The 15420-nt window shown below is 41.1% G+C and overlaps 1 protein-coding gene across 1 annotated transcript in view; it reads right to left on the bottom strand.

Annotated features, from left to right (window-relative positions):
- Positions 1-15042, bottom strand: part of FRK (fyn-related Src family tyrosine kinase) — a 51007-nt gene extending 35965 nt beyond the window's left edge. The window contains exon 1 of the mRNA XM_009705079.1: positions 14612-15042. Within this exon, the coding sequence (XP_009703381.1) occupies positions 14612-15042 (431 nt within the window). The remainder of the gene's footprint in view (positions 1-14611) is intronic.
- Positions 15043-15420: the final 378 nt, after the last annotated feature.

Genomic DNA, 15420 nt, shown 5'->3' with positions numbered 1-15420 from the left:
TACCTGGGGAAACAATTTCACAGAATATCTCCTGAACCAATTTGACAGACTAACTCTCACTGCAAGGATTGCTCTCTGCAGATCTTTTCCCTTTCCCTTCCTTAGTTCATCACACCACTCATGTTTGTATTTGCCAAGAGAATACTTTACCATTCATTTTCATCATACATTTATTGACTAGAGGTCACCACTGAATGTACTAGTTTAAACCTTACTCTCTGAATTACCATCAGCAACAACTGATTCAAAGTCTTTAAAGACGTTTAGGTAACAGCAGCCTTCTGTATCTACATAAGTCAGCCAGTTAAAATCTTATCACACTGCAGAAAATACCTCACTTGGACAATACTTGAAATAAAAAATCATTTAAAATGTACATGTATAGTGACACAGCTCAGTTCTGATTACTTATTTACCATAATCAGAAACTAGTTTCCTCCAAGTGAAACCAGAAATTCAGGTTTTCAGGGATAGTTATGTAGGGCAGCACACTTAACCTGTCGCAACCACAATGAGTTTGCTTCATACGTAAGGATCTGAGTCACCTATATTGCTCCGATCCTTGTTGTTGAATAACTTATCACAAGCTAAAACGAAGACTATCCGCATGCACTGTGCATGGGACCTTGAGCTTCCGAGTCTTTTCACAATGACTGGGTGAAATAAGTCTGTTTTTCTTTCCACGGGGGAAAACAAGAACATGTGAATAGTTGTGAAAAATGACAGGCTGGTGTCCACACTGTGTACACAGCAGAGATCTACGGAAACGCCAGAGCAGCGTTAGTTTATGTCATGTATGTTTGTAGAAGCCTGCCTGTGTGTTTGAAAGTGACAGTCTGTAACAACACATGGGAAGTTCCACGGTATTTTCTATACTTCCAGACCAACAGCGGGATTTTTCTTTAACCATTACAATGTGAAATACAGAGTTTTGGAAAACAACAGATCCCAGTTTGCTCTTGGTTTTTAGATAACATTTTGCTAATGTTCTTGTCAAGACATTATAGCTGACTGCTTGGTGTTTTTCCATAAATACTAAATTTATGTTAGATTTGAGAGAGTTTTATCGGCAAGATGGCAGAATATAAGAGGTTATAATGGAAGAGACATAGAAGCAAAAAGAAGGGAAAGAAAATTTGGTTACACTTCTCCCTATATTTTCTCAACAAAATACTCTAGCTTAACTTGTGAAGGTACTTAAGTTGAAAAATTTTCAAATTTAAAGTTTTTTTCAAATTCTGTTTTCAAATGGATTTTCCATCAAAATATAAGCATTTTTTCTTTTAATTTTGCTCAGAAAGGATTAAGCTATCTGAAAAAAAGATAGAACCAGGCAATACCCTTCATTCCCCTTCAGGCCATGTTAAATATTTTGATTTGATACAAAACTAAAATGAAGGACTCGAGAAACATCGCTGCCTCTTTCCTCCAGAAGAAGGGAGCCAGTTTTCCTTTCTCTCTTTCCATGCTTATGTGAACGTGAGCACTAGGACACAAGTGATACATTCATCCACCAAACAGGGGATCTTTAGTTAAAATGAGGCAATTCAAACCTACGTCTCTAACATACCATACTCACTATTTCGCTGGAATGTACAACGTGCATAGATGCTTACATACAGTAATTTGGAGAAGGTAGCACTGTTACAACAGAGGTAGTCTTTTGAGGACTGAATGGACACAAGCTACCACCAAAATCAGGCAGAACCTTTGCTAGCATTGCTTTTTATCAAGATGAGAAACTGCAAGTTACTGCCAGAAAAAAAGCTTTTTCCTTCTAGACTCAAGAACCAGATTTGCCATACTTTTATTGCACAGTGGGTTTTTTTAAAAAAAAAAAGGTTTTAATTCTACTACTCGACGAAAACCTGACTCTAACACCAAACAGTCACTTACTGCACATAACCCCAATGACTGCAGTGTAACCATAACAAACGTGCGAAGCACCCACCTGCCCTGGCAGACTGACCTTGCCTATAGCAGAGACCCAAAAGGAGCCCCGGGTTGCACTAACAAATCACTTAAGAAACTGTAAGAGATTATTAGCTCAGGAGATGAGGGCAGTAAAAAAGGACTCTGAGTCTCTAAAGTCTGTTTCGGTCTAAGAAACATCTTTGTTTTGTGTTACTCCACTGTTTTTGTTAGCTGTGCCCTAAAGGAAGGGCCTGCCAGGGCTTTAGAGACTTTTACAGTAAGTAACTGCGTCGGATTGTTTGGATAAGGTAATGTTCAACAGTGAGTAAGTGTGGTAAAACTCACCACTGAGGTAGGCATTTCCTCTTACAGTCTAGAACAAATTTACTGTCTTGTAAACGTAAACACAAAGATTACTTGGGCATTAGTCTAAAAAGTCCATGACACGTTGGGTATAAACCTTTTTAGTAAGTACTTAGTAGGCCATAACTGTACTGTCATGTGATTCTGTTGTAAGGGATTATGCATAATACTACATTAATTTTTCAATAGTTGATGATAGCAGTTGACTGTGCTGCAAACACGGAAATCAATTTGCTCTGAGTCTGCTTCAGGATGACAAACCATTGCGCCTTTGGCTACTCTCGCACTCCGTAATGACTGGGAAGTGACTGTTTCTCCTGTAGCAATAGTATTACAAGGCCAAGTGCGTAAGCTCTGTAAATTAGCATAGCTCACCCAAGACTAGTTTCACTGCACAATAAGAACAAAAGATAATAAACCAGCAACCAAACTGCAATCTGACAGAGCTAATTTGCGGAAATCTCCATAAATAATCTCACCCTGTGAGCACCCACTTCACTATTACATCATTAATTTTAACATTTGCATTCATTCTCCATAACATTCGTCATCTCCATGCTGTCTTATTTATTCTGCTCTGAAGTTCTTCTATATGAGAAAATAAACAGTAGATGAAAGTGATATCCTATTGCTTTTTCTGTGGTGTTTTTGTTACATAAATCCCTGGCATTTCTCCAATTTAAAAGACTAAAGTCAGTCATCAAAGTTTGCTCCTAGTAGTGGTTTTGCACCTGGATAAGGACTTCATTGCATTTAAAACTTGTTCTAAAACAACTTGTCTTCAGAGTCAATGAATGGCTATCATTAGCTTTAATGGGCATTGCTTTGGGATGTTGGGTGTGAAATATAGCTAATATAATCACATCTTTTTTAAAAAACTTAAAATGTGTTTCTCAGACCCCGTTTCTGCTGCACAGCATAAAATGTTGCACCAGTGCTAGTAGTACCTGCATGCATTTGTTAACACATACATGAACAAAAGTACTGATATACTGCCATAATATACTCTAAAAGTAGCAATAACTCTGCTATTGATAACAACAGAGGAACAAAGTTGAAACCTTGAGGCAGCCTTAACGTTAACATGGTACAGAGAACACAAACAACATCAATTGATTTAACATTAAGGGAAACTCAAAAGGATAAGAAAATGTTCAATCATACATTCACTTAAACCATTACAGCTTCCAAAAGCACTCCATTGATTTTCTTGAGAAAATCATTCCTGAGAAATGATGTTCTTTTCTCGTAGGGAAACTCACCTCAGTACAGAAGTACTATGGAAACCCTCAGAAACAAAAAGCCCCGCTTGCCTGCAGAGGACACTGGTGGCGGAGCAGATCTCTCCAGCCATTTTGTGCAGAGCTCTCTCTTGGACATTCACCTGGGCACATACCTCCTTGGCCGATGCCCGCAGTCGGAGCAGACTCGTGCCCTCTCTCAGGTCAATTGCCAGTGGAGAACAGCCACGTCATTCTGTCCCCAGGGCCACTCGGAAAGGAGTCATGCAGCCTGGCACCCCCATGAGACCCCGAGCCAAAGGACAGGATGGTTCTTTCACACAGGGACACATTTCTTAATCAAACGGTCTCCCGGTTTTTCAGGGTAACCCTTTCAGGGTGACAGATGGGAAGGGTGATACACTAAAGACACCTCTGACTTCCAGAAGTAAAGCTGGAGCACACTGAACTCCTTATCAGTGTGTATAGTATCAGCCCAAGACCCACAGGCATCGTTTCTTTTGTAAGAGATCACACCACCATGTCAGAAAGGTATGTCAGTATCAAAGGAAGTTTCCGGGTGATTTTTCAAACATTGTAGCTGTGTAATAAGAACATGATCTCATTTTCTCTTTTCTTTCCTTGCAGGTATTCAGAAAACTAGTAATTATCTTTCCAAGCTAATCAAGCTGTCATTCTGGAACAGCAAAAGACATCAGATGACTTTCTATGGATAAAAATGATACCGATTCATCCATGTCAGTGGCTGAGAACATACGCACACTTCTAAACATTCATAAATCTGTAGGAGTCTGGGAAAAGCACACAAAAAAAAGGATCAGAAAGCCAAGACTCTCTTTTTCGAAGTAGACGTACAGGAAACCACGAAGGGGATTTAGGAGCAGCCGCCTCCTCCAGCCACTGCAGCCCAGGGACCTCCTGCTCGGCTGCTGGAGCCCAGCCCAGGGCCACAGGTCCTGTGCCCGTGCTGAGGGATGTGGCTGCCGCTCTCCTGTGTTCGCAGGTTCCACTGGTGGCCAAGCTGAGCGTGTGTCTGAGAGACACACAGACAGGCAGAGGGGACGCTGACACGGCCGGTCACACAGACTGCCACAGGCGCTGCCTTCAACAGCACCCATGTACAGGACTGACATAAAACATAAGCACAGACCCTTCCTCCTCCTCTTCAGCTGGCAGAGCCAGGAGGTCACTAGTGACAGTACACGCACACACACACACTCTCTCTAGATTCACAAGCACACGCACATTTGCGGATCCCACTCTCAAAGACCAGCACAGCCTGTCTCTCCATCCAACAACCCTGCCTTCTTACCCCTCTTACCCATGCTTGCCTCACACATGCCGGTCCCCCCGGCAGCTGGTTTCGAGACCTACCTCAGTGCCAGCTGGGTGGCCAGGACCCCCGCCCCCCAGCGCCAGAGCTGGCACTGAGACCCCCCCTTGCTCCAGCTGCTGACACCACAGGCCAGGGGCACCGACCTCCTAGCTCTGAATCCCCTTGCTGGCCCAGTACCCATTCACACCAGTCCCCCCAGTAGCTGGCACTTAGTCCTTGCAGCACTCAAGCATGGGACAGAGGGTAAGTTACACAGAGAGATAATCAAGACAGGATTTAATAAGTAGACAGGACAGGGTGATGTGACCAGGCGCAGGGCTCAGCCAGACAAGTGTACTGACTGGCCCCATTTTACATGTGAACAGCACCTTTTATACCCCTTCGTTGTTCCTCCCTGACCCTTTTTTTCCCTAAACCTTGCTTCGTCACTTGACATAGCCCCACAGACACCCTCCCCCAACCTGCACCCCCAGGCTTGCATCCTTATCAGTTGCAAAGTCCGAGTTTGCCTGCCTTTTCTTCATAGCCCATCAATTAGTGCGACTGATCAGGTTTATTCCTGATTATGGTCTTTGTTAACATTAATCGGCCAGGTTTGATCTCCCTCCTTTTCCTTATTGGCAAGATCCTCAGATAATCTTCCTGAAAAAGAAACGTTCCCACACTCCGCAGACCCTTATTGGCGAGTGCGACTGAACAGGCTTGTCCTCCTCACCACCTCCCTTCTCACGTGTCCCTCAGGTCTGCCTCTCCGTGTTCTTGGGGATGGCTCCTTTCCCCACACACCCTTAGAGAAGCAGGGACTCCTTCCATATACCCTCACAGGGACTTCCATTCACTGAAATGATCGGTAGTTTCAAAAGGAAGATCGAGGCTTGTGAGTTCTAATAATTTCTGAAATTCATGGTATATATTCATTCCCACATGTGAGTCTCAGATTTCTTTTTTTCTCTTCTTTTGCAGTGAGGTTTGAAAAGGTGGGCTGCAAAATCATTTGTGTTATAAACACAGAAAAATGTTACTAATTAAACTAGCAATATATCTGCTTTAGTGAGAGAAAGTTAAGGGAAAGTGTTTACCAACGTTACTGCAGATAAATTTATAATGTACAATATTATAGATTGCAGAGTAGTCTGCATAGAAGTAATGAAAATGTCAGTTAGTGCAATCCTTTACGGAACCATCACCTATTATTTAATTCACTGCTTTTTTTTTTTTCCAGTTTTCATTGATTAAGATTAGTGTACCAGCACAGAAAAAATGTATTTCTATCTGGTTTACATGACAAAGAAAAGGAATGCATTCATGATCAATATTTTATTTGATCTGAAAAGTCTTTTCTAGGTGAATTCTAGGCATGTCTGGAGAATTGAAAACTGCAAAGATGTAGATTCCCTTTCTTATTTCTTGTAACTCTTTGGGGGTTTTTTACACAGTTATGAGGTGCAACCCCAAATGTCAGCATTTAAGAAAACTCTGATGAAGAATAAGTTTCTCAACTAAAGGAGCTTAATCTCTTATTTTTAAAGTTCTAACACAAGAAGGGTCTTCAAATACATCCCATATAGAACTATTTAAAAATCACTGAAAATTGTTTTTTTCCTCTTACATGTAGTAGTAAATATGTAATAATACATATTTTTTAAATACCACCTAATAAATTCTATTCTTTCTTTGCTGTGCATACTTTGCTTGCATAACTTGGAAAAGGAACAAAACATTTTATTACAGAAAAACACCTGAATCCTGATTTAACATATTTTTCTCTACTACTCTGTTGTAAAATTAAAGTGCGGGTAAATCTTTTGTTGTCTAAACTAGACTACTGGAAGGCTGCATCATTATTGTAAAGTTTGCACAAGGCACCTCTGCTATAGCCTCACGTTAGAAGATAACCTCTGTAAGATAGTAACAGGACAGAGCCTGGGTTTAGTTCTGCAGCTGTGGTAGGAAGCAAGAGGCATTGATGGGTAAATGTGTGAGGGTGAAGTGACGGAGCTCTGCAGCCCGGGCTGACTGGGGTACGTTGGGGTAGACGGGGCAGACAGGTGTGGTCTGTAAAGGACCTGGATTTCACAGGGACCTGTGCAGGGATACCATTTCCTTTTGTGCCTATTTATTTTGAGTGTGAGCTTTTTTGAGTCACTCATGACTAAGCAATCACCAATCTGGAAAAAAAATGTCAAACGCTTCTTTAGGAATATAAAATTTTCTGTAGAGATGAGAGGGGTTTTTGTGGGTTTTGTTTTTCGTTTTATTTTTCTTTGCCCACAGACATATAAAGAATTGTGCAGTGTCAACACCTACACTTTTGCTAAACAGACTTGACAACAGGTCTGTAATTAGACATGGCAGTGATGCACCCTCTGACATTGCTTATACAACAGTTCCAGCCTCTGGTGAAGTACAAAAGGAACAGATCAAAGAAAGTGGATGGGCCTGTGCACTTTTCATAAAACCGCTTCTGAAACAGAATAACGGGGCTCAAGGGGCCATTGGTTTGACCTCGCAGAGTATCTCTTATATTTTTATGACTTAATCTCTTCAGTACAGATATGATCCTACATAAAGAAAGCCCCAAAGTCTTCTATAACCAACAGTGCTTTTTACATGTTACAAAATAATTCTTCACAGAGATACTTGACCCAGTTTGTTTAAATTCAGCCCAGCTTTAGGAGTTCTTAGCCTGGCTGAACTGTTGGTTACTGTTTTTCAGTTCTAAACCCACTCAGAGATCACAAAGCTCTGCACAGCTCTGTATTGTGCCGCACAGAGAGCCATCAAAGACAGCTATTGAGGAAACACTAGCCGTTGTACAATACCTGGAGAATGTTTTTGCCAACAACATTGCTCAAAGCCAGCTAATCTAGGCTAGCATGCACAATGCTTACTCCTACTGAGTCTGAAGAAAAACCATCAAACGGGACTATTGAGTTATTCTGACCAGTATATGGTCTTTGTTTTTCTAAAAGGCACTGTAAAGGCCACCTGGGTTTCACCGCGCCCTAAGAAAAGCTAACTGGTTATGTTTGCAGGCTTTAAGGATATTGTTTCTGGTCTTCATATGATTTGTTGTCAAATCTTTCACAACAGGGTGAGGTAAAATAGTATATAATGATTATAACGTATAAAACTAATTTCAAATAAAGACACGATAGGAAGAAATTTCTTCATTTCTCAGAATTTGAATAGACAATGTTGTATATTTAGAAAACCACATTGCCAGAAATTAGGTGACTTAAATTAGACCAGTTTGCATGAACTCCTCATTCTGCAATGCCATAACTCCTTCCGCCTTTCTGAGCAGAGACACACATTTTCTGGACATGGTATACACATGGATGTGTAAATACTGCTGGCACTTGACAAAATCCGACATTTCACAGTTCTATAAACCATCTCCTTTTGTGTTCAGTGTATCTTTGCATATTTAAGAAATGAGCATAAATGAAGACAAAGTTTGAGATGTGCTTCAAGACAGCACTGGAACGCCCAACCACAACTAAGAGGTTAAGTGGCTAAATTCACGGTCTTTTTGTAGCATTCAATCATTTAAATTCAAGAGAGGCACTCCAAAAGACGCATGGCAATTTCAAATTTTGAGTACTTCAGATGCTATGAACACAAGGTCAAAAAACATAAAAATCATAGAATCACAGACTCATAGCATGGTTTGGGTTGGAAGGGACCTTAAAGCTCACCCAGTTCCAACCCCCCTGCCACGGGCAGGGACACCTCCCACCACACCAGGTTGCTCACAGCCCCATCCAACCTGGCCTTGAACACTTCCAGGGATGGGGCAGCCACAGCTTCTCTGGGCAACCTCTGCCACTGCCTCACCACCCTCACAGTAATGCATTTCTTCCTAATAGCTCATCTACACCTTCCCTCTTCCAGTTCAAAGCCATGGCCCCTTGTCCTATCACTACAGGCCCTTGTAAAAAGTCCCTCTCCAGCTTTCTTGTAAGCACGATCTTCTGGCTTTGCAATACACGCCTTGTCTCACAGGGCTGTTTTGCATGGTCTTAAAAGCATCAGTCTTACAAACTTTCCCTATGGGGTATGTGTGTACACATGCATGCACACACAAAAGCACATACATAAAGTATATCAATTGAAAGAAAAGATAGAATTTCAAATGAGTTCACATATAGCCATTTCATTGATTTATAATAAATACATATTTTGGTGATAAAGAAAACTTTTCTACCAAAAACTATGCAAGATTAGCTTTCATACTTAATGCAACAGGTTTCAAGACTGTGAGAACAACCTACTGCTGCTTTGTGTAGTCGCATTAGCAATGAACAGTTTTTACAAGTTTATTTTGGTAAAAGGGTTACTGCTGATTCTAGTGGTGTCCTCAGGAGTTTGTACTGTAATAGAAAGACGAATTATGAGAGCGAGAGAGAGGGAGCACACAGAAACCACAGCGGATTACATTCCGTTTTCTGAGGTGCTCAGCAGAATCTAAGGCTTCACTTTAAAAAGAGCCTCTAGACTTTTTGGCTCTAAATACCACTTTGAAAAATGACCCGCATGAACCAAAGAAACCCCATAAGCCTGACTTTGCAGAAAGTCTGAAACAGGTCAGCCCAGGAAACACTTTATTGTTCACACATAGCAGCTCAGATTCAGTCAATGTATGAAATAGTTAAAGCTGAGTCAGGTCACAGAAGGTGAAGGAATTATGGAGATTGACAAAAATAACCTACAAGTCACTTCTGCTTTCAAAGAGTTGTTTAAAAAGCTCATTGTGGAATTGACTGGTGAGGTTTCATTGATTAGGTCTGGGGCTCGGTTTCCACCAGCTGGGAAATACCTACATAAGAAAACTCTCTGCAATAAGGAATGTTTCTGAAACTGGCAAAAGTTAAAAGTAATTGCTGTGATCTTCTTTGACTTAATCTACTAGGAATTTGTGTGGATTTACTTCCCTCAGCACAGCAGTCTTGTCTCAATAATGCTGGCATGAACATATGGAATGAAGCTGACTTTCAAGAAACAGCCAACAGGTCCATCAGGATGGCAGGCGAGAGCCCCCTCTAAGTACACTCTATCTTTCCTCTACAAGAAAAGAACTCATGTCACTCCAACAGTGAGGGTTGTTTTTTTATTTTTCCTTCATTAAAATTAACTGTACAGCTGGGCTATATTTGTTGTCCATAACAATTTGCACTATGTCATTTTCTTGTTTAGTTAAAACAACTGGCCGTAATAAAATAAGGGCAGGTGAATGCGTTACTATGGTTCCTGTTTACAGTGCAGAGTAACAGGCACAGAAAGAGCACACAGACAGGAAGGTCACACTCCTTGCCAAGGAAATTTATATCTTTTAATTCAGATTTTGGTGTTAGACAAATTGATCTTTCTGATCATCCTTTGCTGGACATGCAAGTTAAATTATGTGACTGTATTTTTTGCTTTCCTTTTTCTAAATGTTATGTGTCTAATCCCAGAAAGAAGAGCATTCTGAAGTCGAGGGATGCGGCAGATACAACCTTACTCAAACTTCCTTAGAAATGAAAAATCTGTCTGGCTTGTGGTTTTGACTGCTACCTGCGATGCAGAGAGAAGAAAAGCACCAAGTGTTCTTACAGTCGCTAACTCATCATTAGTGCATTCTGCGTCTGCTTTCGGTCAGATAGTAAGTAAAATAATGTTTTTGTAGTAAGAGGTTTATTTCCTCAGGAAGTGCAAGTTCACTGTGTGACGGTGGTTTGCTAGAGGAATGCTTCCACTCCCCGGCTGCCTTGTCCCACCTATCCCAGGTAGGGCCAGGAGAACACACCTGCCTCCAGAGACACTAGGCGCAATCCCTTCACAATCCCTCCACCTGAGCGGCTGTTGTTAGTATAAGGAGTACTGCAGGTGCTAGAAGAGATCAGCAATAAGAAGATGCTTTACTGGTAAACATAAAAATGAAGGGTCTTGTTTCCTCACTCTGTCCAAAACAGCCTTCATGGTAGCAGGCGTGCATTTCTCGGACGTACTTAATCTTATGCAGCACACATTTGGACTGCAATGCTGCAGCAGGCAGAACCCAAGCCATGGAAAAATACTTTTTTCCCCCTTCTCTTATTCACACAGATTGTTACTGATTTTGTCTGAGTCATTCACACTGGAAGGGATCACTCAAGCCAAAGGAAGGAAGCAAAAGAAACCTTTTTTTAACAAGATACCATGCAGAAATAACAAGTGTTTGACTTTTGGCATAAGATAGTTATATCACATAATATAAATGTAATATAAATATATTAGCAAAATATAATATAAACAAAGTGTCTCTTCAATTTTAGCATACGATTTCTACCAATAAACTTTGGCCTGAGGAAAGGAACACCGTAAAGAAATCTCATTCTTTCTCACTTCTGCTTGAACATTCTGATAGCCAAGGATACACGAAAATTCCCGTTGTTATAAACGGTATTTCATTTTTGTTTTCCCCAGGCTGAAGATATTGCACATCCTTTCGTTATCGATCTACCTTATCAGCACTACCTCAGTCATATTGGATGGAGTCAAAGAGACTTCTGAAGAAAAACTGTTATCTAAATGAGGACAAGGAACAAAAGGTTCTCACTTTCCTTCTGACTTCACTTCATTTTCTTTCTTACCAAGGAAAAGTTAAAAAAAAAGCCTTTCTCCCTGAAAAAATTCACAGACACTTCAGCAAGGAGACAAAATGGTCTGCTGTGGCACTTGCCAAGAACAAGCAATTACCTAGCATTATCTTCTGCCAGAATGGATAACACAGATCAGGATGGACTTTCTGATCTCTAATTGTCTCTGTAATAAAGATCATGTGAAAATGTTGATAAAAAAGGCCCAGATATATTTTGTTGTTAACAATCTTGAAGGCTACAGGCAAAAGTGAAATGATTAGCAAAAGAAATTTGATGGTTCTGCATTCACCTTCCAAGCATTTATTGGCTAAACTTACATAGTGACCCTGTCACCTCTAAGTCATTCTGTGACTTACAGAACATTTCATGCCCCTCTATCTCTTTATTTAAGTGAATTTATGGAGTATCCATGAATGTATATGAATGTCTTTTTTTAAAAAACACTTTATGTACAAATGTGCTGAAATCAGCTGCTCAAGAATATGGTCCATTTGGTTTTCTCCGCAAGCTTCCCAAGAGTCATACCATCAATCAAGTTTGTTTCCCAGAACAGTTTAGCCAGTTTGTCCTGATCTAGTAAGATGGAGACACAGCCCAGAAATAAGCTAAAATTCCCATTGTCTCTGCAGATATACAGAAGCTAGCTAGTGCTAGGATATGTGCATTCAACTAACTCAAAGACTGTTGATCAGCTGTGCCTTGCAAATATTGCAAAGCATAAATAACACACTGCAAATGTACGGTATATATGCATTTTGGCAGGTGAACATGAGATTGTAAGTCTTCCATTCTTCGTCAGCTCTGTGCTGGGACCACAAAGGACTGGTATAAAGGATGCAAGGATGCAATAAAAACTTCTCCTATTTCTACAAATGTCTCTATCATGGCCATGAGCAATTGGCCAACACCAAAGGGGAGAGCTAATTAAAATCAAAATGGAAAGATGAAAGAAGTTAAATTTAAAGTTTGGGCAGAGAATAAGACTAAAGCATTGAATTTTAATTAAAGAGACATTAGAATAACTTTTTTCACCCTCATTCTTTTACTTTAGGGAAAACAAGGGTTAATTCTTTAAACCATTATTACTGTTGCTCTTATAGTTTCATTAGGATTAACAGAGGTGTGAAATGCAGAGGGTGGATGAAAGGGAATTCTTGGAGGAAACTGTATCAAGGAATATTCTAATTAGATACAAGGCAAGAAAAATCCCCACCATTAGGGTGAAAGGCTGAACTGGAAATGCTCAACTAACCAAACGAGTCTAACTTTATTTGGGCCTTGTTTGAGTTGGGACGACTGCTTCAAATGTCCTTCAGAGGTCCTTTCCAACCTGAGTCAGTCTATGGTTATATGTGTGTGGCCTGACAGCAGAGAGTCTTGCATACATATGAAGATCACTAAAGCCAACTGACTTAGAAGGAAATCTGAGAAGAGACAACATGTTTAGACAGATTAGTTTTGGTACGAAACTAAAAACTCATTTTGGAGGAATTACTTCATCTGAGAGCTGTAAAAGCCCTCCATTTCCTCCTCTCCAGAGTTCTAACAATCTATAAAGAAAAATCTTTTGCGTAAACTTAGTCTTCATTAATAAAGGGAGAAAGGTATATAAAAAGAGTAAAATAGAATAAAATCAATTCTGCAACAAGAAAAAAATAGGTTATGCAACAATGCACTTTGGCAAACTTAACTTTGTATTTGATGCTGTAGATATAGAAAGTTAAGAGGGATCTTAAGAGCTGAGACTTTGTTGTGTAATGGTGCAAAATCACTTTCAAAGTATTAACAGCAAGCAGAAATCTTAGATGACTTGTAATAAAACTAGTTCTTGAAGGAGAGCAAAGGCCAAGCTGAGTTGAATTAGAGTGTAGCACCATTTCTCTAGTGGTTCAGAAAATGCCTTCCCTGCAGATTAATTTCTGCAATTGGAAGAATTCTTTTGAACATGACCATTGAAAGGGTTGTCTGCCTGATTACAGAAACAGAAACAGCTGGTCAGACTCCACAAATTAAGGTCTTCAGGTTAGAGAGGAATCTTACAAGTTGCCCTAAGATGCGTCTAGCACAAATCCTACAGCTGATAAAAGACTGGCATAATCATGTCTGAGCAATTTTCCTAGCCCTTGGCAGTACAGTGGGCAGATCAGATCAGAGGTGATGCTTCAGGGCCAAATGAGATTTAACTGAAAAGCTGCAACATCATCCCTCTAAAGTCAACATTAATTATGAGACTAATAATGAATGCCATTTCTGCTGTCTTTTTCTACAGTGATAATTTTTGTCAAAACATACCTCTGAAACTGTAGTCAGACCCATTTCAGCAAACGCTGCCTCTGACGCAAGACATACATAACTCCGCATCCCAGGCTGACTCAGACCCTACTGATCCTCACTAGGGAGCCAAGTAACTGATTTTGTGTGGTTTCTGCTCTAGTTCAGAATATTAAATAAGATTGGGCATGTTTTGGACAGGCAGAAAAACATGGGCTGCATCATTAAGCTGTGAATGTTTAACAAATGCAATTTGTACTCCATTGCTATACCCACTCTTTTGCCTTTTGCACTACTTACTGCAGTTAAGTTTGTCCTGAGAGTAGAGATTTGCCCCCAAGGAAGAAACCAACAATATAGAGGAAACCATAAAAAGTTATCTGTTAGAGACTCACCCATCATTTGTAAGATGTAAAGGCAGCTTAAAGAAACTCTGATTAACTGATAACTTTGCAGCTGGTTAGGCTGAACGCTGTGTGGGGCAGGGGTCATACCTTTTCACTCTGTGGGAAGCATCTGACACACACCTATTGTTACATGAATAAAAATAATGAACCATCACAGTGGCAACCAACCTGATATTCCCAGATGCTTCTTAAACAGGTGATTAGGGTATATCAGAGAGGGGAATTATTTAAACCAAACCAAAACCCTCGACACTCTGCCTTTTGTAATCGATTTTCTTGTGACCACGGTGTCTTTTCCTCGCACACACCAACTAGCACTATCACTGGTAGGACCACTGGAGGATGAGTGTGGTAGGGTACTACTCAGCAAGAGAAAAGGTCGTAACCTCCTGTCCCAAACCCATTTAACCTAACAGAAAAAAGACTTCAGTGTGCATTATGTGGGTTACTCACGGCTCAGCTTCGATGCTCTGGTCAGCAGCTATGTAGTTGGCGGGGATGTAGCCCTGGAGCTTGCGGCCAGGACTGACTGACCCTGATGGCAGGAGGAGCCTAGCATACCACCAGCCCTCGTGGGACGCATCCAGCACTTCAAGCTTATCCCCAGCTCGGAAGCTCAAGTCCTCCTCAGTGCGAGCCTCGTAGTCAAAGAGTGCCACAAATCTGCAAGTATTCACCAGATGCTGGCCAGGCAGCGGAGGTAAAGGTTTCTCTTTTATCTTACTGGCTCTGTCTTTCTGTCCTGCTTGGAAGTCATGCCTTATCACAGCAAGGTTGGCGAAGACTTGGCCACCTTTCTCATCCTGCTCACCGTCTCTCCCTGAGAATAAGCACGGGATGTAGGGCTCCAAACAGGCGCAGTGCTTCTGACAGAAGTTTCCCATTCTGTTTCCTTGTGCCTTCCTCTGCTTCGGCTTTTCTTTGTCTTTTCACAGTTGTGATAGCCTTAGGCCAATTTTTGCACCATCAACATTTTAGTTTTTTGCAGGATTTCTTCTCCCCCTCCTCCTTTGGCATAAAATGAAACAACTCTTGGCACAGCTGGAAGCTCCTCTCTGAGCCCCACTGAGAGCTCATTACAGGCGCTCCTGGATCATGAGTGAAACCTGAGCATCCGAGTGCCAGAGCACACGGGGAGGGAATTTCTCACTTCCTCTTCGGAAGAGGAAAGCAACAGAACAGCTGTGCTGGGCTGAGCTCCGGGAACAAGGAGGGAGCGTGGAGCCTCTTCTCCCACAGCAAAACAATAAAGTCAGAAAATC

Source organism: Cariama cristata, unplaced genomic scaffold (genome assembly GCF_000690535.1).
Source record: "Cariama cristata isolate BGI_N322 unplaced genomic scaffold, ASM69053v1 scaffold748, whole genome shotgun sequence".
In the NCBI taxonomy this organism is placed as follows: Eukaryota; Metazoa; Chordata; class Aves; order Cariamiformes; family Cariamidae; genus Cariama; species Cariama cristata.
This window is presented reverse-complemented; position numbering and strand designations above follow the sequence as displayed.